This window comes from Hirsutella rhossiliensis (genome assembly GCF_020360975.1).
Source record: "Hirsutella rhossiliensis strain HR02 chromosome Unknown scaffold00003, whole genome shotgun sequence".
Taxonomy (NCBI): Eukaryota; Fungi; Ascomycota; class Sordariomycetes; order Hypocreales; family Ophiocordycipitaceae; genus Hirsutella; species Hirsutella rhossiliensis.
The window spans coordinates 2,362,623-2,387,146 of record NW_025408669.1 but is presented as its reverse complement, the minus strand read 5'-3'; the positions used below and the strand labels follow the sequence as shown (position 1 = coordinate 2,387,146).

The window sequence follows — 24,524 nt, the reverse complement described above, 5'->3', positions numbered from 1 at the left end:
GGGCGGCGGAAAGCTGAGAGGCGTGGCGTGGCATCCAGCACGACGCTGTCTGTCGACGAACCTGTCATTTGTTTCCTTGCTGCCGCCCTACTATATGCCGTTTGACGTCGACTCACCTGCCAGGCCGTTGCCCATGATTCTGTGCGTTATCCACTATCCGGGCCAAGGTGAAAGGGGTGGGGAGGCGAGACTGGGAGACCGGGACATATATTGAAACGTGTGTATATCGGTCTTTGCAACCCGCGCTCCCCTTCTCGCCATCAAGAGAAACAATTTCTCCGACAAGCAATAGCTGAGGACGCAGGATTCGCAGAGTAATCATGGCTCCGACAAGGCACAAGGTGCTCATCAACTGCGACATGGGCGAGGCCTATGGTAACTATGCCTGCGGCCCAGACGAAGAGCTCGTGTCCATGATTGACATTGCCAACGTGGCCTGCGGCTTTCAGTGAGGAATAGCCAGTCCGAGACTTACACACCCGCCCCCTTTTTGCTCCCATCTTCTTGAATGCAGACTGCTGACACGGTCACGACATCCGTAGCGCGGGCGACCCCGTGGTCATGGCTCGGACGGTGGCGCTGTGCAAGGCTCACGGCGTCAAGATCGGCGCGCACCCGGGCCTGCCGGACGTCCAGGGGTTCGGGCGGCGAGAGATGAAGCTGTCGGCGGCGGAGCACACGGCCAACGTGGTGTACCAGGTGGGCGCGCTGCGAGCCTTTGTCGAGCGCGAGGGCCTCGAGCTACACCACGTCAAGCCGCACGGGGTGCTGTACGGGCTGATGGCGCGCGACGCCGGCGTGGCGCGGGCCGTCTGGGCCGGCGTGGCGGGCCCCGGGCCGACGCGGCGGGTGTTTGGGCTCGCCGGCACGGCCATGGAGACGGCGGCGCGCGAGGCCGGGCTGGAGTTCTGGGCCGAGCACTACGGCGACGCCAAGTACCGCGCCGACGGGTCGCTCGTCATCGACGCCAGGAAGCAGGCCTGGCGGCCCGACGACGTGCGCGCCCACGTGCGGCAGCAGCTCTTTGAGGGGTCTGTGACGGCCGTGACGGGCGAGGTGGTGGCCCGGCCAACTGGGGAGTATCCCGTGTCGGTGTGCTGCCACTCGGACTCGCCGGGGTGTGGTGAGATTATCAGGGCGGCGAGGGAGGTGGTGGATGAGTTCAACGCGTCGAGGGGCTTGTAGTTTTCTTTTCCTTTGTTCGAAAAGCGTGCTGGGGTTGGGAGAAGAGCGCCGAGGAGACAAGAACTCCGAGTTGGACGGGGTGACGTCTATGGATTGATGTTACGTCCTCTTTGATTCATGGGAAAGCTCTTGGAGTATAATGTCTCGTATATATCACCACGTCGTTTTCGTTCGTGTACCAATCGTCTCGGGCGCTGACAACTAACACCATGCCCTGTGATGCAGTCGGACCAACAGCATTGCTGTAAATGTACGACCAAAGACCTCAAGTTTCAGTCCATCGCTTCCTCCGTCCTCAGGTCTTGAGTATTATCTCTCAAATAATGGATGCTATTGTCCCTCAAGTCCTATACAGGGCGTAACAATCACGGTTTCCAAACTTATACCAAGAGTAGGTCCCTTTGCTTGAGACAAACGGCAGGGCCACTAACGCCCGTAAACTGCAAGTGGGTGCATTCGTCAACCCACCGCCGCTCGTAAACGAGGACAAGTGCGGCATGTGTGGTAAGAGTTAACTGGAGCGACTCCTGTTTGCGAGTGCTCAGATAACGAGGGGGGGTTTAGGGGGGCGTCGAATATCGAGGGAAGTTGACCCAGACAAGACGGAAGAATCTGACGTCAGGAGCTGTCCAAATAGCTAGTCCTCTAGGTCGAGTCGTCTTTATAGCTGTTAGTGTAGACAAGGCTCGAAGAGTTGATTGTTGCCTATAGCTAGTTCCCTCTAGGCTGCGTCGTCTTTAATCGTTGTTGGTCCTCACAACTTCAACCATGATAATAAACGCCCAACACGCCCAACGGATGCCGTCCTTCCACGTGATGCATATCCTGTGTGGCCCTGGCTCTATATACTATAAAACTCTCTCTCTCTACCGGCGACCAAGCGTCTCAAAGACGTCTCTTTCTCCACAGCCTTGATCAACATTTGAAACGGATTCTCAGAAAGAGCTCGTTCCGGACCATGGCATCCTATCCGGCACTCCACTACTAAAATATGTTTGCGAGCAACTGCAAAGTCATCTCCAACACGTTTGATACTCGGACCTTCAGCGTCGGTTTCCCTGGTCAAGGCCCAGAAACGGCCGTGGTTCGACTCGAAGTGCCCAGGGGTCGCTTGGCCTCCGTGGTAGCTCTGCGAGAGCTGGCCCGCGCCCAGCTCGCCGACTTGGTCCCGGCGACGCTTGACTCGGGCACGACGACGGCTGCCGACGGGAGGCAGATTGGGTACTCTGTCACCGAGTTTATCAGCAACACCAACACCCTCGAGGAAGTATAGGACACGCTTGACGAGCAGGCGCAAAAGGCGCTGGTGAGCTCCGTCGCCGATGCCTTGGGCAAGCTCCAGGCGCTGGACGCTGGGGGCGACGATGCTCGCAAGGTCCTGGCCAAAGCTGCCCCGGCTTTAGACGACGGCCAAGGCGGCAGTGTCCGTGTTGGTGGACCAGAGCTTGGCTACTTTGGCGACGTGAAGCAGTTCTTGGCCCAGGTCGCCTTCGCCGGCAATCCCGCGTCGTCTGATTGCGTCGTTTCCGAGACGCCAGACGACTTCGTGCTTCGGTCCACACTCGACAATGTCAGCCAAGTTGAACTGACCCGGGCGGACCTCGAAGCCCTCGAGCGCCACGTCGTCTTCTGCCACAACGATGTCGAGCCTCGCAACCTTCTCGTCAGGCGCACTCCGTCGGCCGGGGCCTACGCGCTGGCCGCCATCGTCGACTGGGAAATGGCTGGCTTCTACCCATTCGCCTACGAAACCGGCCACAAAGACACGGTGCTGGGACTCTCCAGTCCGTACTTTAGCTGGTACTCCCTTTTCAAGCAACAGTCGGGGCAGCCGCACACAAAGCTGATCAAGGCGCTCCAGGCCCTGGATGAATCCAAGAGAAGGCGCAAGATGTCGAACGTCGGGCGGCTTTCCCAAGCAAAGTGGGTGGCAAGGGAGCAGGTCGAGTTGTCGTTGGATGTGCGTCGTGGATGGGTTCGCAAAGACGGCGTCGGACCTGTTGGCAGCTTTACCGAGGAGGACAGTGCAAAGCTTGAGCTTGAGGTGCTGAAGGAGCTCGGCTACATCTGAATCCGAGGGTCATGTTTTTCAAGCTGCTCTCTATATCTGTTTAGCTTGCAGGGCGTTCAACGGGCCGAAGAGTTTATGTGCATGCGCCAACAAGGAGTCCATGTGCGTTCAACGCTGATATAAGTCGACGACGCATATCGGGCAACCCAGCTGGATGCATCTACGTACCAAGAGCACATTTTAGAATAAGAATACGGGGAAAGGGGAACAAGGTGAGAAATGGAGCTTGCCAAGCGGGCAAAACAAGGGGGAGTGGGTGTGTGGGTGAGTCCCGGGTAGGTGGTCAGACTTGGATGCCGAGAGCCCGGCGTCGGGGCGAGGACGGAGATGTGGAACGGCCAAGCCCGTATGATGACCTTGTCGGTGTTGCGACAAAACACACGGCGATGACGGTGATGCACCTCTACCTGCGTCTCTACCTGCGTCTGTCTGTGTTTCCTCCCCCAGGGCCAAACTCGAAGGCTGCCAAGCGGCGTCCCGGGAGGCCGAGCCGGATGTCGCGGGCGGGGCTCGGCGTTGGCGGGCCCGGCCGGGGTTTGCGTCGGAGCTTGGCCACGCCGGGCCTCGTCCGACCGCCGCCCGGCCGGCCGATGGGCGTCTCGGCCTGTCGAACCTCCATCTCTTCCCCGAACTCCCCGACGGCATCGCCAAGCAACCGTCTCTGCAGCCCGCGGCCTGCACCGCTTTCTTTTTCCTCGTCTCCCAAGGTTCAGCTCGACAAGCGTGCCCCTTCTAGATCCCGAAGCTAGCAACCGACGGCCTCCGTGTCCCCGCCCAGCCCCGCTCGACGCCAATCCCGAACGCCGAGGGGCCCCGGGCCAGAACCTCGATGTGACCCCTTCTGGGCCGCGCCGTGCTTCCAGAGGGTAAATACATGCAAGGCTAGCCATGTTCCCTCTACCCACCGATGGAAATCGACGGCCGCGGGGGACGGGCGACGTGGCATCCCCACAACCAAGACGCACCCTGAGTAGGAACGGAGCGCTCGGAAGAGTTAACCTTGTCCGCCTCGCTTCTCTTGTCTCTTCTCGCGCCCCCTTTCCCATTGCAGGCGCAAGCGTGGCGACGTTGCCCTGCATGTGCCGTACGTTGAACGTCCTGTACATACGCATGTATATGTTTGCATAGACGGTTCGGGATATAGGTGAGCCCCCATGTACGAAGTAGGTAAAGTATCTGCATCCCATGTCCCGAAACTACTACCCTGAGATGCCGAATCCCAGAGCTTCTTCACCCCCTCCCGCTAGCGAAGAGGGGGGGCCAGACAAAGTGGGCATCAACGGGCCCGAGATGGACCAAGGAGAGGGTTCGGCGCTTAGGTATGTAGGTCTGAGGCATGGAAGAGGGGTCGTCATCGCCGTCGGTCGGTGAGGGAGGGAGGGTAGCCATGGCTTTGAAGCTGCACATGGACCCGAAGAGGGCATAAATGCACCGCAACCGACTCGCATAACCTTGTTTGCTTCCTACCTAAATACTTAAAAGCTCAACCTTTCGTCCCAACCGTCGACTTCCGAGACCTCGTAAACCCCCAGCTGAGACATCGCCGTGCTTTTCGACTTGACCGAGTCATCTCATAGCGACAAGCATCCCACCCCTCTTCTCATCTCGCCTCTCTCCCCCTCTCGCAGACGCTCAAATACCCCCTCAAAAGAAACCCTCCCCGACCACAATATACCAGTAGACATAACGACGAACGAGCATTCGTCAGAAACAAAGCAAGACAGAAAGAAAGAAATAGGAGCCGGAGAATCGAAGCTCACAGCCTTCCCCCCATTGACCTGGGCAGACACCGTCGCCTCGCAATGGTACCCTTTCGCCCTCTATCCCGCTCCATCTCTTTAGCTCCTCGAGCTGCCCTCTTCTCTACCGGGTCCAGAGCTAGCTTCCGTCCGTCTTTGTCCCGGACACCGGCGAGCCGTCCCGGCAAATCCGCCTCGGCCAGCGCCCGGGGGTCTCGCTTGCAATCGCCCTCGGCGGTGCGTTTGCTGACCACCGCGCGTGAAAAGGTCAAAGTCTTGTGCGTCCTCTACGACGGCGGCGAGAAGGCCAAAACTGTCAGTCTTTATCCCTTCTGCCCCTCCATTCTGCTTCCTGGAGTCTTCCAAATACTCAACCTCCCCCCCCCCGGTCTTCTTGTATCGGCTGCACCCCTGGAAAGATCGAAAAAGAGAAGGCCGGAAGGAAGAAAATGATGTACATTGCAATGAACACAGGGCACCGAGGTGTTAAAGAAAGAGATTATCTCCATCTTCATAAGAAGCGCAGCTGGCTAACGCATCCGCTGCACCTGTGGCTTTGCTCACGACGCAGAATAAAGAACTGCTCGGCACGACGCAACAGGAGCTCGGTCTCCGCCAATGGCTCGAAGAACAGGGCCACACTCTTGTTACCACCTCGGACAAGGATGGCGAGAACTCCAAGTTTGATCAGGAGCTGGTCGATGCCGAGATTATCATCACAACTCCGTACGTCCGGTCTCTCTCTTTCCCACCCAGCTCTTCGGCTGCCCAAGCCGTCATGTCATCGTGACTGCTGCTCTGGCGGTGGAAATAAAGGATAAAGGGAGAGCGAGTTAGCTGCCCATCGATCATCCACCTGCGAGGGGCGGAGCACAGGAGCAGATGAAGGACAAGGCTTGATCACGACTTTCTCTCTCATCTCCGCTTCCAAACCTGTCTAACGAGCTTCTTTCCTCCCTGAATAGCTTCCATCCTGGTTACCTGACAGCCGAGCGCCTGGCCAAGGCCAAGAAGCTCAAGCTGGCCGTGACGGCCGGCATCGGCTCCGACCACGTCGACCTCGACGCAGCCAACAAGACCAACGGCGGCGTGACCGTCGCCGAGGTGACGGGAAGCAACGTCGTCTCCGTCGCCGAGCACGTCGTCATGACCATTCTCGTCCTCATTCGCAACTTTGTCCCCGCCCACGAACAGATCGAGCGCGGCGAATGGGACGTGGCCGCCGTGGCAGCAAAGGAGTACGATCTCGAGGGCAAGACCGTCGGCACCGTGGGCGTTGGCCGCATCGGCAAGCGTGTGCTGGAGCGCCTCAAGCCCTTCGGTTGCCACCTCCTCTACTTCGACTACCAGCCACTGTCCGGGGTAGACGAGCGCAAGATTGGTTGTACGCGAATGCATAATCTAGAGGAAATGCTCCGAGAATGCGACATCGTCACCATCAACTGCCCGCTGCACGAAAAAACAAGAGGCTTGTTCAACAAGGAGCTCATTGGCAAAATGAGAACAGGTACCATCTGCCTCCCTCTGCAAGCAAGTCCGTTTGGCTGATGCCATCTCCAGGCTCGTACCTTATCAACACGGCTCGCGGCGCCATCGTCGTCAAGGAAGACGTGGCCGAAGCCCTCGGCCCCAATGGGAATCTCGCCGGCTACGGCGGTGACGTCTGGTTCCCCCAGCCCGCGCCCCGCGACCATCCACTGCGCACGGCCAAGAATTCCTTCGGAGGTGGCAATGCCATGGTTCCTCACATGTCTGGCACTTCTATCGATGCCCAGGTGCGCTATGCCAAGGGGGTCCAGTCCATTCTCTCCAGCTATCTCAGCGGCAAGCACGATTATCGCCCGGAAGACCTCATCGTCCACCAGGGCGATTATGCCACCAAGGCATATGGCGAGAGAAAGTAAGGCGATGACCTGCGTCTCCTGCTTCATCTCGACAGACGCGGAGGCGGTGTGGGGGAAAGAGAGGTCCGGGATACCACCAGCTGGGCGCTCTTTGTTTTCGCTGCGTTCGTCTTATCGGGAGCAACTGACGGCAGTTTCAATTTGGGAATTGATGACAACCATGATGAACCCTCAGCTCTCATAGCCTGTCACTGTGCCTTGGTGAAAAGCCGTCCACAAAAAGTAGTTTACTGGCCGTAGGATACGCTTGAAAAATGATTCGTCTCATCATTCTGACTCCTTTGCCCGCTCATGGACCACGGTCGGTTCCATGCCCTTGGCACCTCTTTCAAGGAACACTTGAGCAATGTCGTCGTTGTAGCTCTTAATGGCATAGGTGAGTGCAGTCCGTCCTAGTCTACTCACCAGGTTGACATCGGCCCCTTTGTCCAGCAATAGCTTCGCGACAGTCCCGTCGTTGTCCACGTTGCGATCGGCAGCGTACATGAGAGGGGTTAGGCCTTGATTGTTGGCCAGGTTGACGTCGGCCCCGTGGTCCAGAAGCCTCCGAACGATGCCCACATGACCTTTCTTTGCGGCTAGCAACAGCGCCGTATCGCCCGATTTATCGGCCTTGTTGACATCGACCTGCACCCCATCATGGCTAAGCAACATCGCCACGGCTTCTTCGTACCCTCGAAATACCGCCTCGTGCAAGCCTGTTTTGCCACTTCCACTGGCGATGTTCACGTCGATGCCCCTCTTTAGCAGCGTCTTGATCACATATGGCGAGCCTAATGCCTTGTTCATCGTCCAGTGGAGACAGGTTCGGTTGAAATCGTCTGTGTCATTGATCCCGGCGCCGTTGTCGAGAAGCAGCTCGATCGCTTCACAGCGGAAGTTAGACGCTGCATCAAACAATGCGCACCAACCCGAGGAGTCCCGCCAGTTCACTTCCGCGCCGCTTTGTATGAGTTTTCGCATCACGCCACAATGCCCTCTGCTGGCAGCAGATTCTAACGGGGTTCTGCCATAACCGCCACGTCCCCCATTGACATCGGCCCCATGAAGGATCAAAGCATCGAGGCAGCCTTCGTGGCCGCTCTCCGCGGCGATGTTTATTGGTGTGAGGTAATTTCGATCAGGCTCATGCATATCGCTGCCTTGCTCGAGCAGCAGCTGCAAGCAGGAAGTGTGACCCCCGGCAGCCGCCCAGTGGACCGCTGTTCGCTTGCGATCGCTCTTTTGATGCACATTTGCGCCGTGTTCGAGCAGCTTCTTCATCATTTCCAGTTGGCCCTTATGTGCTGTCCACGTCAGTGGTGTGTGGTCGTCCTTTTGTCTCGACTCGATGTCAACGCCCGCTGCTAACAGCTGCTCCACGACAGATATATGGCCACGATCAAGGGCGTCCCACAAGGGCGTCGCGCCTTGTGAGTCCTGTCTCTCACAGTCGACTTGTCCACTGAGAATCAGCGTTTGAACTGTTGAGACGTTCCCAGCTTGGGCTGCCCAGTGCAAAGGGGTCCGCCCTTGTCGGTCTGCTTGGTCCAGAAACGCCCCCTGTTGTATGAGACGCTCCAGAGCCCAGCCGAGCCCAGCCTCTGCACAGTGCGATGCTGCTGTTCTGCCCTCGTCGTCTTGGCTGTCCAAGCTTCCCTTCAACTCGAGAATGGCTTCTGCCACTTCGGTCCAGCTATTCCGCACGGCCAGGGGAAAAGCCGGCTGAAGAGCTTTGGTGCCAAAGGCCCCGGCTTTGACAAGACAAAGGTGATATAGTGTATCTGTTCTGTTCCGACCCTTCAAGGCTTGAATAAGCAAATGAGCTTCTGTCACCGCTTGCTGTGGCTCTGTTTGGGCAGGTTCTTGTTCGATCCTTTCAGCTACACTCTTGTAGCGCTCAATCACCTCGTCTACATCTTGCGTTGTGTTATCGAGCACTGTATCCATCTCTTTCCGTTCGCCTTTGCTGCTGCTCCCGTCAGTTGAACTTTTGCCAAGAAACTGACACATCCACCCGATGCCTGCGAGTCCGAACAATTTTTGCTCCTTGTTAGACCCGTTGGCCAAGGACCATCGGTAGAGCTCTCCCGTTCTCTGAAAGACGTATGCCAAAGGAGAAGCGTATTGTTGCCCCTGAACCACGACGACCTCCGATACGCCACCGCAAGACGTAAAATTCTGTCGACATGCCCACCGCATGAGCAGTTGAGCTCGATCCCATTCTCCGTTTCGCCTGTATGCATCCACGCCGGTAACGAGTCCAGCAAGCATCGCATGGCCGTTGGGGTGGACTTGGTTCCTGAATGCGGGAACGACAGATAGAAGAACGTCCGAGCGAGTTCCCAGCCCAGAATCCACGAATGCCCTTGCGAGGCCCGTGATTGCTCGATTCTCCAGCTGGATATAACCATCATGCTCCACCAGTGTCGACTCTACTGTCGTAATGTTGAGTTCGTCGAGGCTCCTCAGGGAACAGACCAAGGCGGAGAAGACCTCAGTTGCACAGATGTCAAGGAGTGAGCCGATGCGCGGCGTTGCTTGTACTTTCAATCGCACATCAACCCCCGAGGAGCCATTTCGTCGGCTCACCACACCACCCCGGTTGATTGTCTCGAAAGGACTGAATTCAAGTGACTCGTAAGCAACATTCCATCCAAAAAAACGCCTTATAGTAGAGCGTGCGTTGGATAAAGGTCCGTCCAGCTTCTGCCAAACACCGCGCTCACCTAGGCTCGAGATCCAAAGGTCGTCGTAGCCGCAGCCTTCTTCACCGCCCATCTTGAGCACGGATTGCGAGACTGTTGGCCCACTGGGCCCAAGCCAGAGATTCATCTCATCCTGGGCGTCTGTTTGGCGCTCAGGCGATTCGCGATCCAGGCTAGCCGAGATGATTTGCATGAATTCGACTCTCCTCTCGGCCGAGGAATGCATGTTTTCGGCCTCATCCGCATAAGTGAGCCGCCCATCGTTGAGTAGCGACCACATCCAAAGCCCGAGCAATGCCTCTATCTGGGCAGAATCAACTTTCCAATGCGAGCTTGCCACAAGCTTCATGGCAACATGGACCTCTTGTTCATGAAACGTGACACCCCCCATGCCGTTGGATGTCTTTAGTCTGAGCGAAATGCTCTCCGGTAATTTGCCTTTGCTTCGATCCCATGCCTGAAGCATAACTTTCGCGGCCTCTCCAACGGCCGAGGCCAGCAGCTTGGCTTTGGCGCGCACTCTAACAAGACTGTCCTTCCAACTCTGATACTCCGGTTCGGCGAGGTTTTCAAAGGTAAAGTGGCCGGTCAAATGAGCCAGTCGAGCTCGCGTGAAAATCAGGTGTCTATAATCGATTGGTGCGCTTCTGTTCTCCCAGGTATCCATCAGCGACGTTTCAGTGTTCTCCTTGACAACGGATGTTTCATTGTCGGACCGTGACGAAGAATCGGATCGCTTGTCGCTATGGGCTTGCGCGGCTGCGTGCTGGCCCGTGATATGCCAACAAGGCGCATTGCGAGATGCGGGAGGCGACATCTTATGGAGTCGAGAATTTCCGTCCTTCCCTCGTTGAAATCCTCCCAGGCGGGACATGAAGCAGTCGAAAAAGCGTCTGTATGTTCTGGGTGTCGAGGGACTCTGTTGGACAGGCGGTGCTTTCAGTGCAATCTCGAACGCCATCCAGTCGAGCTCGTGTCCTGGCACCAAGTCAGGCATCTTGGCGAGCGCATTATCGCCCTCACCAAACCTCTGCATGCGCAGGAGTCCACGCAGGAAGCCCATGAAGAGTGTGGTGGCGAGCTGGGCAATTGACACCCAAGCCTTCATGCCGCGTAGTCCGATGAATTGCAACACATAGCCCAGAATCGTGAATGCTGTTGCAACAAGGGTGAGAAGCTCAAACGTCTTGCCGGTTTTCTTCTTTCTTGACGAGATCCAATAGTCGAGAGGCTTCGATGGATTCTCCAAATGGGCAAAGGGATCGAAGCTTTGATCACCGACAACTTGAGGGCCGGGCTGGAGCCAGAGCAGCATACTATGCTGCTCGGAGCATGTCCTCCGCCTCTTGTAAGTGACTTCCTGCGTCGCCTGCCCGACCAAGGCAGCGCAGCTACACATGCCGATGCAAAGAAGAGCTGTGCCCGCAATGAACATGCGCGGCGCGTAATCCATGGACGAAGGGTTTGAAGGGTTATTGAGATTCCAGCCCAGCCTCCAGGCGCCAAAGCCGGCGAGGACAATGATGCCGACTTGGAGGACTAAACCCGTAAGCGCAACCAGGATGAAGACCCAAGACGGCTGTCGCTTGATTCCGACGTTGAGAGACAGGTTTGGCTTCGGGGCGAAGAGGTTCGACGAGCCAGGTCCGGACTCGCTGCTCGTGACGAGGGAACCGCGGAGTTTCTTCCATTCGGATACGCCTTCGTCTGTTCTCCCGAGATAGTCTTGAAACAGGAAGAGTTTGGGGCCCTCTGCGTCGGCGGCGTTGCTTGGACTTGTGTTGCTGGGAAAGGCACACACGAGTTCGAGGACGTTTGGCTGGCCGAGGACGCGAGTGATGCCACCATTGTTGAAGAGCTCGCAGACGTCGCGACTGGTGGAAGTGCAGAGCTCGGCCTCGACAACGCCGTTGCCTTCCTGAGATCGGCCGATGAAGGCGCGAAGCGATGGATGACCGCAGACCCGGACGGCAGCAGTCACGGCTGTGATGATGCCCAAGGGGCAAACGGCGAAGATAAAGTAGTCGAGAAAGGTGGTGCTCTCGCTGAGGTACTGTCGAGTGACAGGCTCGCCAAACAGCGCGAGCAAAGGACCAAGGTCCTGAGCGAGGTTATTGGAGAAGTCGGATAGGTCGTCGCCCCCGGCGGCCGCGCCTTGAAGGAAACCAAGGGTCAGGGCAAGAGCGTGGAGGGCGACGTGGCTGGCGAAGTATGGCATTGCCAGTCTAAACGAATGAAAGATCGATCGGAGCTGGTAGATGCCTTGATGAGAGTCTGTTAGTCCAGTCTAATCACTCGATCACCGCTTCAGTCTCACTTACTCTTCCCGCTCGTCCAAAGAGTATTCGGTGATGAAAGAAACCAAGAACCCGACTGATCCCACTGACAGCAGGATCAGTAAATATACCGCATCAGCATTGATGTGTTGGATCGTTCAATGCTTGCCTGGTCCAGCAGTCGAGCTTGCATCGGCCGGCCGACGGGCCTCAGATGGGCGCGAAGAGGACGAGGCAAAACAAAAGAAGCATGGGGGTGCTCGCTCTTCGACGCCAACGACAATCTGCAGCAAGCACGGGAGGGTCCTGCTTGCTCCATCCGTGCCTGCCTGCTGCACACTGACGGCGTTAGACGCACGTTGGGAGGAGGAAGGACCTGTCGACAGTCCGATTGGGCCTCTTGCCGCCGGCGATTGCGGGCAAGCTGCTGCACCTCATCCTTCATTCCTCCTCAGACATAACGGTGCCCTTGATGTACTCGGTTAGTAGGTCTGCTATACCTTGATAAAAGTGAGTGCTAGAGCAGCTGTACAGTAGACGCATTAGGTGATCAGGTACCTGAGTAGTCAGGCCTCGCAGCAGCGACCCGTCAAGGCGGCCTTGTTTCGAGCCAGGGCTGCTCATGCGCGCTGACAGGAGAAATGGAACAGCTTTGGCTCCCCTGCAGGAGGGCATTGGGGCTATGATATGCCGCCCCGGAGCCGGCCATGGCTGTATCGAGGCCAGAAAGCCAACCCTTCAACCTGTGTCCTGTGTATCAGTCAGGCTGGACCCCCCCCTCTCTCGAGCTGTCCAAGTTGCTGCTGTTTGGTAAGGTTCGTCGATATCCTGGGCACCTAACCAGACCGAAGCCAGCAGTCAAGTCTGGCTATAGGCAGCGCCAAGCTGACTAGGTCAAGCCGACGGTTGGCTTGACTACACGCACCTCGGCGCTTCTCCTCTCATCGGATGCAACACGATGCCCAGCTTCGGGCCGGACGCCCAACGGCCCCCGGCAGCTTTGCCTAGATTGTCAACTTCGTCTCACAGAACCAGTCAGGCCCAAAGCTGTAGGTATACACACAGAATCAGAAGCCATCAAGATCGTGGACAAAGCACCCGCTGCCCCTGTGTATGAATAGACGAACCTCGCGCTGATTTCGACTAGTTTTCCCTGTTACCCGACGCTGTGCAAATACCTTCCTTACTCCTCTTCAGCCAAGACGAGGCTCGGTATCCCTTCCGCTACTCCATGATGTCAGACATTAATCGCGCCAATCCCCTATCCAGAATATCAAGGGGAATAGAAACAAAAAGACACAAGCATGTTCGTGACCTCGGGCAAGACCTCCTCATTTCCAGAAGCGCCACCATCTCCTCTCCCCGTTACCCACCTCCCGCTTCGTCGTCACCTGGTCCCTCCCCCGTATCCTCCAGAAATACACCGGGATGCCCACACTGACAAATGTCACCACCGTCAACGTCTGCAGCGGCTGTGCAAACACCGCTTTGCTGAGGAGAAACAGGCTCACGCAGCAAAACACAATGGGTGTCGTGATCCATGTCTTGTATGGCCGCTCGAGTTCCGGTTCCTTGACGCGCAGCACAATGAGCCCCAGCACCGTGATGAAGTAGAAGGTGTAGCCCGCAACGCCATAAAAGGTGAGGAGGGTGGCGAACTCGCCGACGACGCAGTACCCGGCCGTCAGAACCCCGTTCAGGATCAGGGCGTAAATGGGCGTGTAAAAGAGGCCCACGTCGTCGTCTCCGAAGCAGGCATGCAGTTTTTTAAGGAACCAACCCCGCGGCCGCTGCCTCGAAAGGCCGTGGTCCTCGCTGCCCGTGCCTAGGCGGCCGAAGACGCCCGGGACATAGCCCTCCTTGCCCGCGACGTAGACCAGGCGGCCCGCTGTGAATGCCGATGAGTTGAGGGCGCCGAAGCAGCTGGCGCTGACCGTGAGCGCGATGAGCAAGGCCCCGGCGCGGCCGAGCACCCTGGACCCGAACATGACGGCCACCGTGTTGGAGCCGTTGATCACGTCGACCGGCAGGACGAGGAAGTAGGCCACGTTGGCGAGGACGTAACTGAGGATCACCAGGGGCATTGCTGTGTGGATCACTCGAGGCAAGTCCCGGCTCGGGTTGCGAAACTCGCCTACTACGTAGTTGGTCTGCGAGTCCAGGGTTAGCCACAAACAAACGCTCGGTGCAAAAAGGGGGGCGGCGCAACTCACGTTGTCCCATCCATCAAAAGCCCACAGACCGGCATACAGTGCAACGGCCCAGTTGGAAAGGTCAGGAGACGTGCCGTTGAACCAATCGCGCGCGTTCCACACAACGTCCTTGTCGCCCTCGAACGTGTACCCCGTAATCGCCACCGTGATGCCTGTGGCCGTGACAGCCAGCAACGCCACAAATTTCAGGAACATGAGCAAGTCATTCAAACGCGTACCAAACCGCGTAGAGATACAATTGAAGAGCGTTACAAAAAGGATGCCGACGAGGGCGACCGATTTGCTGACCCAAGGGCTGACCTTGTCGACCTCGGCACCGAGAATGGCTCTACCAAAGTATTCGCCCATGATGATCGAAACAATGGCGGCGCCGCCCGGTTTGAGGACCAAGACCGCCACCCAAGTGAAGAGGAAGCCGGCCATCTCGCCAAACGTCTTGGCCAGGTAGACCTGTGAGCCGCCGTTGAGGGGAATTGCGCCCCCTAGTTCGGCGTACGAGGCGGCGCCTGTCCAGGCAAGGATGCCCGCAATGACCCAGACCACCAGGGCAGCGCCGGGGGATCCAACTTTGGAGCTCACCTGACTGGGTGATGAGAAGATGCCGGCGCCGATGATGAGGCCGACAATCAACGACAGGCCGTTCAGGTACGTCAGCGTCTTGTGCTTCTCCAGAGACCCGCTTCCCAAACCCCCGCTCGGCCTGGCGGCGGACGTGGGCGCACCGATGGGGGCATAGCCGCCTCCTTCCGTGGTAGAGGTGAGTGGAAATAGATTGCCCGCAAAGTCGAAGGCGGACGAGACGGAGTATGAGCGGGGATGCATTCCTGTCCTGCCAGCCGGGTTCTCCTCATCTAGAGGGTCCTCCTCTATGAACGACAGCCTCCGCGAAGACGAGACGCTCGGCCGCGAGGACTCTTCCGATGCGGCGGCGTCGTTGGCCAAGCTCGAGCTCGCCAGCGACGCGAGCTCCAGGGAGTCTCGCGCCTGTGATTGCGCGCCGGGTTGGGAAGGCATCGCGACGGGGCTCCCTGGCGGAGAGAAGGAAAGCCCTCTGCGTCGCAGATATGGCTATCCAGTGTCGCATGCAACGGTCTTCGGTCCCTAGCAGCGGCAGGACATGGCGGTAGCTGATATCGGGAGGCGCTCGAGTGATGGCGGGACTGGGTTTGTTGATTGTCAAAGGGAGAGACGCTCGGACCGCAGGGAGCTCGCGCTTCTGCTATGGTAAACACCGATGTCGGTTGGGGTTTAAACGAGTTATTCGACGAGCGTGTATCGGAAGGTTGCGACGGTTAGCGATGGAGAGCCGAAAAGGACAGAGTTGTTCTGCGGATGGACAGGTACAGAAAGGGGAAGTTGGGAGGAAGCCAAGCCGGGCAACAGCGGCTCGACGTAATAAGGTGAAGCGAGGGCCGACAAAGCTTCATGCAAGGACGAGGTACCTAGCAGTAGGGGGAAGAGCCCCTGTGTTGTGGCGGGTGATTAGGTAATCTCCATTCTCGACCCAAACTCCCCTCATCCCTCACTCCCCTCATCCCTCTCCAGCCTCCAAGCCTCAAACACTCTTCCCTGCTGAATCGTCGTTGCATCATGCCTTCGGACGACTACGCTGCCATTGGCGGCGGCGCCTTGCGTCTCAAGGGCGCCAAAGTGCAGAAAAAGAAGAAGAAGAAGAGGGACAAGACTGACCTGGAGAAGAACCTCGCTGCGGGAGACGACGACACCGTTGTGAGGAGGAACGCCGACGACGATGACAACGACGACGGGCCAAAGGACGTGGTCGCGCAGCAAGGCGAGGTCGAGGATGACGAGACTCCCGTGGTGCCAAAGACGGAATCGGAACGGCGGTATGCAGAGGTCAAGAAGAAACGGGTGAGTCTGGGCCTGCACGCCGTCTCCATCGGCACCATCCCGCTGACACCAACGCAGCTCCTTCAAATGACGCAGGCCTCCGGCACGAGATCCGAACTACTCAAGACTCACAAAGAGCGCGTCGAGGAGCTCAATACGTACCTTTCCAAGCTGAGCGAGCATCACGACATGCCCAAGATCGGCCCGGGCTAGTGTGATAGGCCGTGGGAGGACCGGGGCGGTCGCGGAGTTGAAGGCGTTTTGGTATACCCTCTATTTGACATGAAACCTGTGAAGACGTTACAAGCTCGGACTCTTTGATCAATCTTTTGCCATCAAGACTTGCCATGGGAATAGTCCGGCGGCCTCGTGATCTCGTCAAGATCAGTCGTTCTGGAAAAAGCACCTGGTCATTTTCATTTGAACTGAAACGCTTTCTCAGAAGGCTTGGATTAATAGAATCGTTGACGCGTTTTATGCATCCTCACCCCCAAGCGCCTAGTGAGACCGCAAGTCAAGTGTACTATGTCCGTTATATGTCCTGTTACCACTTGAACTACATCCAGCCACCATTATGTCCAACTTCCACAATATTCCCAGTGAGAGGTTCTGAACTATACCCACCGTCTTGGTCTGTACAATCTAATTCACTTTTGCCCGGCGCACATGATGCTTTCGCCTCATTCTATCCAATCCACCCCTTTGTGGTGACGTAGGAGACGACATGAAAAACTCCTAGATCAGCAAGTGATCATCGATGCAATACTATTTTGTTCCGCGTAACTCGCATGCTAGATACGCTGGAAGAGGAAGAAAACAAGAGCAATCGCTTCTAAGCCAGAACGAAGCCAGCGACGAGGGCCCCTGCTGCAGCGGCCAAGGTGATGGCTCCCCGGTTCTGTGACGCGGCATTCTGGAGGCCCGCATCTTTCGAATTGCCGGAGGAGGATGCGGCCGATGGGACGACAGCCACCCAAGAAGTCGAGGTCAGGACCTTGACGCCGCCGTCGCCCAATGTGGTGGTCCACGTCTTCCGGATAGCGCTCGACGTGGACACCGCTCCTGTCGTGATTGTCTCGCGGCTTGTTGCATCCGAGGTGGTCGTGGTAGCTTCGTCTGCTGTATGCAAGTCAGTCATGGTTTCGTTGAGTAGCATGGTCAGCTTAGAAGGAAGAGTATTAAAGATCTCCAAGTCTGGCCACACTGGCGGCAGAGCCAGCAAAAGCCTCATGCAAACCGGAGTTTGCACGGCGGTGTCATCGTGCCCTCGTCCTCGCTCACTTGCTGAAGACAGCCACGTCCTTGGACATACCAGAGGTTTGGGACGAAGACGTCGATGTCGACTGGGGCCTTGTCATGGAAGCAGTCGCCGTGGCAGAGGAAGAGGATGACGACGAAGAACTATCTACTGGCAACGTACTGATAGAGGTAGATGATGAAGATGACAAAGATGACGAAGAAGAAGAGGATATGGACACTGGAGCACTGGAAGAGGACGAGGTCGTCGAGAGAGATGGCTCACTCGTCGTGGACGTACCGGACGATGCAGCGGATGACTCCTCGGTCGTGGAAGAGGCCGAAGTTGCAGAAGGCGAAGACTCGGAAGATGCCTGCCGTGGAGTGGAAGAGGCCGAGGTGGCGGGAGCAGCCTGGGACGAGGTTGTCGGGTCCGCACGGGAGCTGGCGGGCGTGGTATCTAGTTTGGTAGCGCTGGTTGGCGTGTCCTGGCCTGCACAAGCTCGTGGTTAGCTGGTGTAGCTCTGGAAGCCGATGAGATGGGAGAGGGCCAAGCTGATGGTGAACTTACTGGACGATGCTGGAGCACGAGGGCTTGCCGAAGAGACGGGCGCCTTGGAGGTCCCGGGCGCACTCGATGTGGCAGCGGGGGCGTTTGATGAAGAACCGGCGGGCGTCGCGTTTGGAGTTGGAGACTGTGCCGAGGCGGGCGCAGATGAGGCCTGGGCACTGGGAGCGCTGGCAGCAGAAGTGGCATTGCTTCCCCCGCCGTCGTTCTGCCGCTTGACTAGCGAGGCAATGGCCGAGGCAAAGCCATGGCCTTGAGCATGGGCAGCTTCGGCGTCATGGTCCAGGATGCGGTGGGCGGCACCGAGGCATGGGCCGGCGTCCTTGGCCAAAGAGAGACCCAATCCAACAAAGAGGCCGACGATGATGGCGACGGCGAGCCTCCGGATGGCAGGCATTTTCCGGGGTGTGGGCTGTTGCTGAGGGTGTCCTTTGGATGGGGGGTTAGTCTGGATGAGAGCGGTCTTCTCCTCTTCCAATGTGCCCAGCAGTCCAGCCTCTAGCCTGTGGGCGCTACCATGGCCGGCGGGAATGGGGGCCATGTTGGTTTTAAACAGAGAGGTGCCGAGGAGGGCTGGCGAATGGCGTGGTAACACTCGTGTGCTGAGGGTGCAACCGACGATCCAAGGCGGGTTCCAGTCGGATTGGTTAGGAGGTGCTGTCGATCCTGCAAAGCCGCCACGGCTGGCTATCGAGCTGGAGCCGCTAGAGGAGAGGCAAGTGGGCGACGTGCATCTGCGGGATGCAAGATGGGAGAAGAAGAGAAGGAGAGGGCGAGAGAGGGGGGGAGGGGCGAAAGGCTGCAGCCAGTCTTTTGTTTATCGAGCTCCGTCAGCCAAGAGAAAGAGGATTGAAGAGAGCCAACGCCAATGGGCCCGCAGACTTGGCTTGGGTACGAGGACGAATGCGAGGAGCTGTTGGTCGAGGTATGGGCCGCAAGCAAGCAGAGAGGGTTGGTGCAGAGAGACTCGACTCGGGGCGGCTCGTTGGGCAGAACGGGGTGCGCAAGTGCAGCTTTTTCTTGTCTCTCGGGCGAGTGATGCAGCTTGCAGGGGAGGAGGGCCCCGGCTAGGAGAAGACGACGGACGGTCGGTTGGAATGGCAGGGGAAAAGTTCTGTGTGGTTTGTGTGTTTTGTGCCCGCCTTGGAAGAAAAGACAGGTGACGGCGAGTGGAGACGGCGGCTAAGAAGGTTTTCTTATACATACATGCAAGTACGAATGCTCGTACGAGTCTCGACGCGTGCCGTGCGTGTGTTACCGCAGGTAAATATAGCCGGAGGAGTGACGACGAAGACGAGGTGGGCTATGCTGCTGCTGCCTGCACGCGAACACGAGATGCAACGGAATTGAATGTACGGATACATACGTACGGATACTCGGTACTCGGTGACAGGGACGGACGCTGGCGGGAGCTGCTGGCATGGATGGGCGTGGTATTATTAGCTCTTTTGCCAGCTGGTTCCCCCGACGTCTTTACCAGACTCTCCGTATCACAAACGCAGGGCCCAACAATGGGTGGATTGGGCAGCTAATAGCGGCGGGTTCTTAGGCTTTGGCCCACCAACGGCGGCGGGAACTTGTGGGGTTGGTGCAAGGGCGGCCGAGCCATAGGTACCTTGCTGTACTCACTCTGTTTGCTTCGAGAAAGCCTCGTCGCCTTGTCCTGAAACCCGTCCAGCTGCCGAGCGGTGGCTACTCGGCCAGTGCGAGTGACATTTTATTGCACCATGGGCCACGACCCGGCTGGGTGCTGAAGTGGAGCGACGCGGCCTGCCTACGCCACCTGAAAGCTCTGCATGTGTACGGAGTAGTACAGCACTACTATTAGTAGTATGTACGAGTACAGCCTACAGTACAGCCTACAGGTCCCTCGTATTGTCCCCAGCCTCCACGGACTCGGATGACGCAGACGCACCGAAGTGGCCCGATTCCCGTGCTGTCTGTACAGGGGACTTGGGGGGCCGTCCAAAGCAAAAACCCCCCGGCCGCCACCAAGGTTTCTTATCTGCAGCAGCAGCCCGCGCGGTTGGTGGTAGTGCTACGGCACCAAGTGCTGCAGTACCAAGTGCTTCGTACCGTGGGGGTTGGAGAGATTCCATTTTGACTTTTCCCAAGCTTCAAAACGTCAGCCAATTCTCTCCCGTCTCCGTACAGTCTATGAAACACCAGAGGCCAGTTGGTGGTGGCGTTCATTCGAGGAGATCGGCGGCCATGAAACAGCCAGAAGGTTGGCGCCCCCTTTAAAACATACATTGATCCGCGCGGCTCGCCTCAGCAATCGGTCGAATCAATCATGTTCGGCGCTTGAGCTTGTTGTCAGCCACTTCCCTCCTCGCGATTGTCGTGACAAGGCGCAGATCTCCGGGTGCACACACATCCGAGTGCTTAAAAGGTCGACCATTGGCCGCCCCCGTCCAGAAAAGGAGGAGCGGCTCGTCCGTCAAGCTTGCTTCTGGGCGTCAAGGGCCGAGACCCTGGGGAGATCTTCACCCACCCCTGGTTCGCTGAGGCTCGGTACCGGCCCGACAGGGCAAATTCCAAGACGAGAGGAAACAATAGTCCGACCAGCCCATACATGGCCTTATACGGACGCCGATGTTTTGCATCTACAGCTTCGGCGTTCCGGCGTGCAGTAGTCTTCGCTCGCAAATTCCAGTCCAGGCTGACAGTCTTGCAACTGGGGGCGGAATCCACCTTCACGAAGCGAAGCAGAAAACCCTTGGCCTGTCTCAGATTACATAGCTATACATCGTGGCTTCTTTTTTCTTTTCTTCACGCCCTTTTAGCGTCTTCATCCTCTGTCTCGATATGCCTAGTAGGCACGAGGCAATCGCCCCGCTTGCCAGGCCTCATTTACGTTGTACAACGCTGTGAATCAAACGACGAAAAGACTTCAAGAAAACGGAGGGTCGACTGACTGGTCGGTCCCCAGCAAGGTGACTGGGTGACAGGGGGCCCCAAGGAATGAACGGCAGTGGCACTCACTGCTGGTCCAGATGAGTGATGCTCGTCACTTCAAGGGATGAGGAAATTGCAGTCTCTCGGGCTTTCCAACGCACACATACATATCTGCCAAATCTCCTTGCGTTATTGCTTGCAGTCATTCTTGCTAGCAAGGCACCCACGTTGGCATCGCATTCATGGTTCATCCTACATACTGTACTGACTGTACTGTACATACATACCTCCGTGCTTGGTGCTGTGCTGAGAACAAGCGGCTGACCTCTCCCTGTTTGGCCAAGACGGATAATCTTGCATCGGATGAAAGCACAAAATGCGATGCAACCCCCCAGCGTATTAAGATGTGCATGGTGCAGTTATGTATGCCGGCTGATAGCATCAAATTCCGATTACAGACCTCGGCAAGTAGCGGATACATAGCCCCAGCTTACGTAATGCCACTCCGTAGACCTCTGTCGTGTCCTTGGTAGGGCTAGTCGGCATCAACAAGGCTGCACCGCACGTGATTGTTCATAAGGTGGCATGGCATGTCCGTAGCCCGTCATGGCCCCATCGTTCAACAGTCTCCGCCAATTTCATGTGACAGCATAGCCATGGGTCACCATCTCAACACCGCTCTCGTCCCCCGTCTGGCCACTCCACCACCATCGATGCCATTCCTCCCCAAGCGCTGAGCCTGGCCCATGACGCTCCTTTCCCGCGTTTCCTGCGAATCCCGCCTCTCTCAGCACCACACCGTCTGGCCTCGTCGCGCTCTTGTCCGTCTCCCGCGCCGGCCGCCTTCCATGGTCTTCCAAAGGCACGCCTCTCGTCATGCCCGAGCGTCCCGTTCATGAGTCCTCGACGGCTCTCGATCCCGCCGACCAGCAACCCATCCGCGCCTTAAACCGGACACCCAAACCATACCATCACCAGAGCGCAGAGCTGCCACATCCTGCCGACCGCTTCGTCGTAAGGGACGAAACCCCTGACGCGAACAATGCCGAAGCCCCTTCGTCGTCGTCGATGAGCTTCGGCGCATTCTCAAAGGACTCGTCTCCTGCCAGTGATAGTGGCACCGAGGCCGACGACGAGCACTTCCTCAAGGGGCTCCCTGCGCCCAAAGTCAGGCTCCATAAAGGCCTGCGCGGGCACAACGAATTTCCGTCAGGAGTGTCGACCCCGCTGGCGACCCCCGCCGCTGTCGAAGATGACCCAGCGCAAGCCGTCGAAAAGGACCTCGTTGCTCAACAGCGCTCCGTCAAGCGCCACATCCTAGACGCCGCGCGTCGGAACAAGGTGCTGGTGCGTCGAGCGACCGAAGCATGCTTGGTGGCTGCCCTAGGATGCATGGTTGGGGCGAATCCTCGAGTCTCTCCTTTGATGAGCGTCTGGCGCAGAGGTATGCTCGCCGTTGTGGCCAATTTTTTGGTCTCGTCTCACTCTTCGCAGACTTCCACTTCCTCAACCTACTTGTCGCAACCCTGCTCGCACTCTATCCCTTGCGTGCAACACTGTGGGCGCATCGGCACCGTCAGCCGTCCCGGGCGCTGGCGTTCAAACTCCCTTCCGACTTCGACCCTGCCCCGTTACTGTATCCACCCACAATCACCATCTTCACGTCGCTTCTGGTTTCCACCAGCAACCCGGCCGCCGTGCTCCCGAGCATCGTCCTGAGCATATGCGCAATCCCGCAGTCCTTGATACCGACCATCGGTCTCTTCGCGTCTTTCGATGCCATTCACTGGGCGCTCTCGTGCCTTCCCTTGATATGGCGACCATTCAGGCCAAAGCCTCACGGTGTTTTGTTGGAAGAGACACTCGTCCTGCTCTATCCTCTGCATCAGACGCTGTGCAATGTCCTACGCCATCTCACGACCACGAGTCTTCTGGAGGCTGAGCTTCAGCTGCTGTCTATCGCACTGATCAGCGTTCTGGTCTTGGCAGCCTCGCCTCAAGTCCAAGTTCTGAAGGCCCTGCTTTGGGTCGGGGGGCTTTCTACGCTTGTGATTTGCGGTCCGGTCATCAAATTGGGCATTCGGTTAGCACGAGTACCCAAGTGGCGATTTCGAAGACCCTTTGATTCTCAACAGCACCAATCCTGGAAGCCTCTGCGCGCACTACTCCCTTGGCGTAGCAAAAAGCAAGAGTCGCCAGGCCAAGCCGCAAACGGCGACTGCCATGACAGTAATGACTCGGCCAGGGAGGAGGACGGGTACTCTACATTCCGCGGGCCCTTAAGAATACGGACACTGGGGTCCAACACTGATTTGGGCGAGATTTCTCCTTTGTTATCCAAGGCCAATGGAGAACCGGACTTGGGCCTCGCGCGGAGACGCACTGTGTCGCATATCGACATGCTGCAGCCCAAAAGTCTCACCCATACTGCTTCTGGGAGAAGGAAGCGGGCATTTTCAAGCTCGCTTCGGCCGTTCTTGAAGCTTACACAGGCCCAGGCAACTCTGAGGACATGGCTGTACGCGCTGTACGTTTATGTTTGCTTGTTGGCAATAATCCTCATCGGCGTCCGCGCCTACGTCCAGGAATATGCCCTCGGAGGCAACGAGCCCATAGGGTGGGCTCTAGGCTATGTATTAGGCGACTGGCCGTGGTTTCGGTTCCAAGTCGTCAAAGCCAATCTCGAGCGATGGGTTTGCTTACCTGAACGTTCGGAGTCGGCGGACGGACGGCACTGCACCATGGGATGGGTACAACACCTTCGCCACGACGAATTTGGCGAGGCAAACTCGAGGCTCATCCTCAGCGGCTACTGGCTTCTTATTCTCGTCGTCGGCCTGGTCATCGTGTTTCGGCTCAAGGAGACGTACGAGGTTGACACGAGGAGGAAGGTTTTCCACTTCATGATGGTCGGCATGTTCCTTCCGGGGACCTTTGTCGATCCCGCCTTTGCTGCCTTGGGCTTGGTTTTGGCTCTGGCTGTTTTCCTCATCCTTGATCTCCTGAGAGCGAGCCAGCTGCCGCCCCTGTCGAAGCCCATCGCGACTTTCCTGGCCCCCTATGTGGACGGGAGAGACTTCCGCGGCCCCGTCGTCATTTCTCACATATTTCTGTTGATCGGGTGCGCCATTCCTCTTTGGTTGGCCCTGGCCGCGCTCACGCGGTCGGGCACGGGGTGCCTGGCTGGCTGGGAAGTGCCCACGAGGGAGGTGAGCATGGTGTCCGGTGTCATCTGCGTCGGCCTCGGCGATGCGGCCGCCTCCCTCATCGGGCGGCGCTACGGCCACCGCAAGTGGCTCTGGGGCGGCGGCAAGAGCCTCGAGGGAAGCGTCGCGTTTGCGGCCGCCGTCTTCGCGGGCCTGGCGGCCGCGAGTGCTTGGCTGCGGTTGGGCGGCTGGCCGACGACCGACGAGCCCATGGGCCCGCTGGTGAGTGCCCGAAACGCCGGCGTCTGCGCGTCGATGGCGAGCCTTACCGAGGCCGTCTTGACGGGCGGCAACGACAACGTCATTGTTCCCGTCGTCCTCTGGACGTGTGTCAAGAGCCTGGGAGTATAGAAAAGCATTCTCGCGGCGTTGGGAACGGCTGTGTGATTTTAGCCACGGCGCTGGGGAGAGATGTGAATAATTTGAGACTTCGGGCCGGGCCAGTGTTTGGAAAACACAACGGTTTTGTTGCTCTGAGGCGTAATTCCAGGGGGGGACCGTTTCTTTAGCCGGTACAGACTTTGAGGGTGTACGAAATAATGCGTCTCATGCAGCGTTGTTGCAAAGAGGGCAACGATGAAGGAAGGGTGAGGATAGATGGACAGCCGTCACGCGACAGTACGCGTGCCTATGACATACCACCCATACATAGCATGTAGTCTACTTAACTTGGTCTTCCATATAATGAGG

The 24,524-nt window shown here is 57.7% G+C and overlaps 8 protein-coding genes across 8 annotated transcripts; 5 read left to right on the top strand and 3 right to left on the bottom strand.

Annotated features, from left to right (window-relative positions):
• Positions 1–320: 320 nt before the first annotated feature.
• Positions 321–1,185, top strand: HRG_03244 (lamB/YcsF family domain-containing protein; the record flags this gene model as incomplete). The annotated part of the gene is made up of 2 exons (XM_044861715.1): positions 321–448; positions 543–1,185. 2 exons carry the CDS (start codon positions 321–323, stop codon positions 1,183–1,185), a joined length of 771 nt encoding a protein of 256 aa, XP_044722741.1.
• A 991-nt stretch (positions 1,186–2,176) lies between these two features.
• HRG_03243 (phosphotransferase enzyme family domain-containing protein) lies at positions 2,177–3,256 on the top strand (the record flags this gene model as incomplete). Its single annotated transcript, XM_044861714.1, has 2 exons — positions 2,177–2,452; positions 2,522–3,256. 2 exons carry the CDS (start codon positions 2,177–2,179, stop codon positions 3,254–3,256), a joined length of 1,011 nt encoding a protein of 336 aa, XP_044722740.1.
• Positions 3,257–5,058: 1,802 nt separating this feature from the next.
• Positions 5,059–6,899, top strand: HRG_03242 (d-isomer specific 2-hydroxyacid dehydrogenase, NAD binding domain-containing protein; the record flags this gene model as incomplete). The annotated part of the gene is made up of 4 exons (XM_044861713.1): positions 5,059–5,310; positions 5,567–5,721; positions 5,961–6,502; positions 6,556–6,899. 4 exons carry the CDS (start codon positions 5,059–5,061, stop codon positions 6,897–6,899), a joined length of 1,293 nt encoding a protein of 430 aa, XP_044722739.1.
• A 267-nt stretch (positions 6,900–7,166) lies between these two features.
• Positions 7,167–11,804, bottom strand: HRG_03241 (ankyrin repeats (3 copies) domain-containing protein; the record flags this gene model as incomplete). Its single annotated transcript, XM_044861712.1, has 7 exons — positions 7,167–7,765; positions 7,811–8,632; positions 8,888–8,975; positions 9,021–9,278; positions 9,360–9,424; positions 9,608–10,212; positions 10,303–11,804. 7 exons carry the CDS (start codon positions 11,802–11,804, stop codon positions 7,167–7,169), a joined length of 3,939 nt encoding a protein of 1,312 aa, XP_044722738.1.
• A 1,389-nt stretch (positions 11,805–13,193) lies between these two features.
• Positions 13,194–15,089, bottom strand: HRG_03240 (amino acid permease domain-containing protein; the record flags this gene model as incomplete). The annotated part of the gene is made up of 3 exons (XM_044861711.1): positions 13,194–14,012; positions 14,076–14,227; positions 14,294–15,089. 3 exons carry the CDS (start codon positions 15,087–15,089, stop codon positions 13,194–13,196), a joined length of 1,767 nt encoding a protein of 588 aa, XP_044722737.1.
• A 576-nt stretch (positions 15,090–15,665) lies between these two features.
• Positions 15,666–16,139, top strand: HRG_03239 (uncharacterized protein; the record flags this gene model as incomplete). Its single annotated transcript, XM_044861710.1, has 2 exons — positions 15,666–15,947; positions 16,005–16,139. The coding sequence occupies 2 exons, from the start codon at positions 15,666–15,668 to the stop codon at positions 16,137–16,139; spliced, it is 417 nt and encodes a 138-aa protein (XP_044722736.1).
• A 619-nt stretch (positions 16,140–16,758) lies between these two features.
• Positions 16,759–18,127, bottom strand: HRG_03238 (uncharacterized protein; the record flags this gene model as incomplete). The annotated part of the gene is made up of 5 exons (XM_044861709.1): positions 16,759–17,045; positions 17,239–17,276; positions 17,347–17,403; positions 17,464–17,650; positions 17,734–18,127. 5 exons carry the CDS (start codon positions 18,125–18,127, stop codon positions 16,759–16,761), a joined length of 963 nt encoding a protein of 320 aa, XP_044722735.1.
• Positions 18,128–21,504: 3,377 nt separating this feature from the next.
• Positions 21,505–24,185, top strand: HRG_03237 (phosphatidate cytidylyltransferase; the record flags this gene model as incomplete). The annotated part of the gene is made up of 3 exons (XM_044861708.1): positions 21,505–22,072; positions 22,123–23,767; positions 23,834–24,185. 3 exons carry the CDS (start codon positions 21,505–21,507, stop codon positions 24,183–24,185), a joined length of 2,565 nt encoding a protein of 854 aa, XP_044722734.1.
• Between the last annotated feature and the right edge of the window lie 339 nt (positions 24,186–24,524).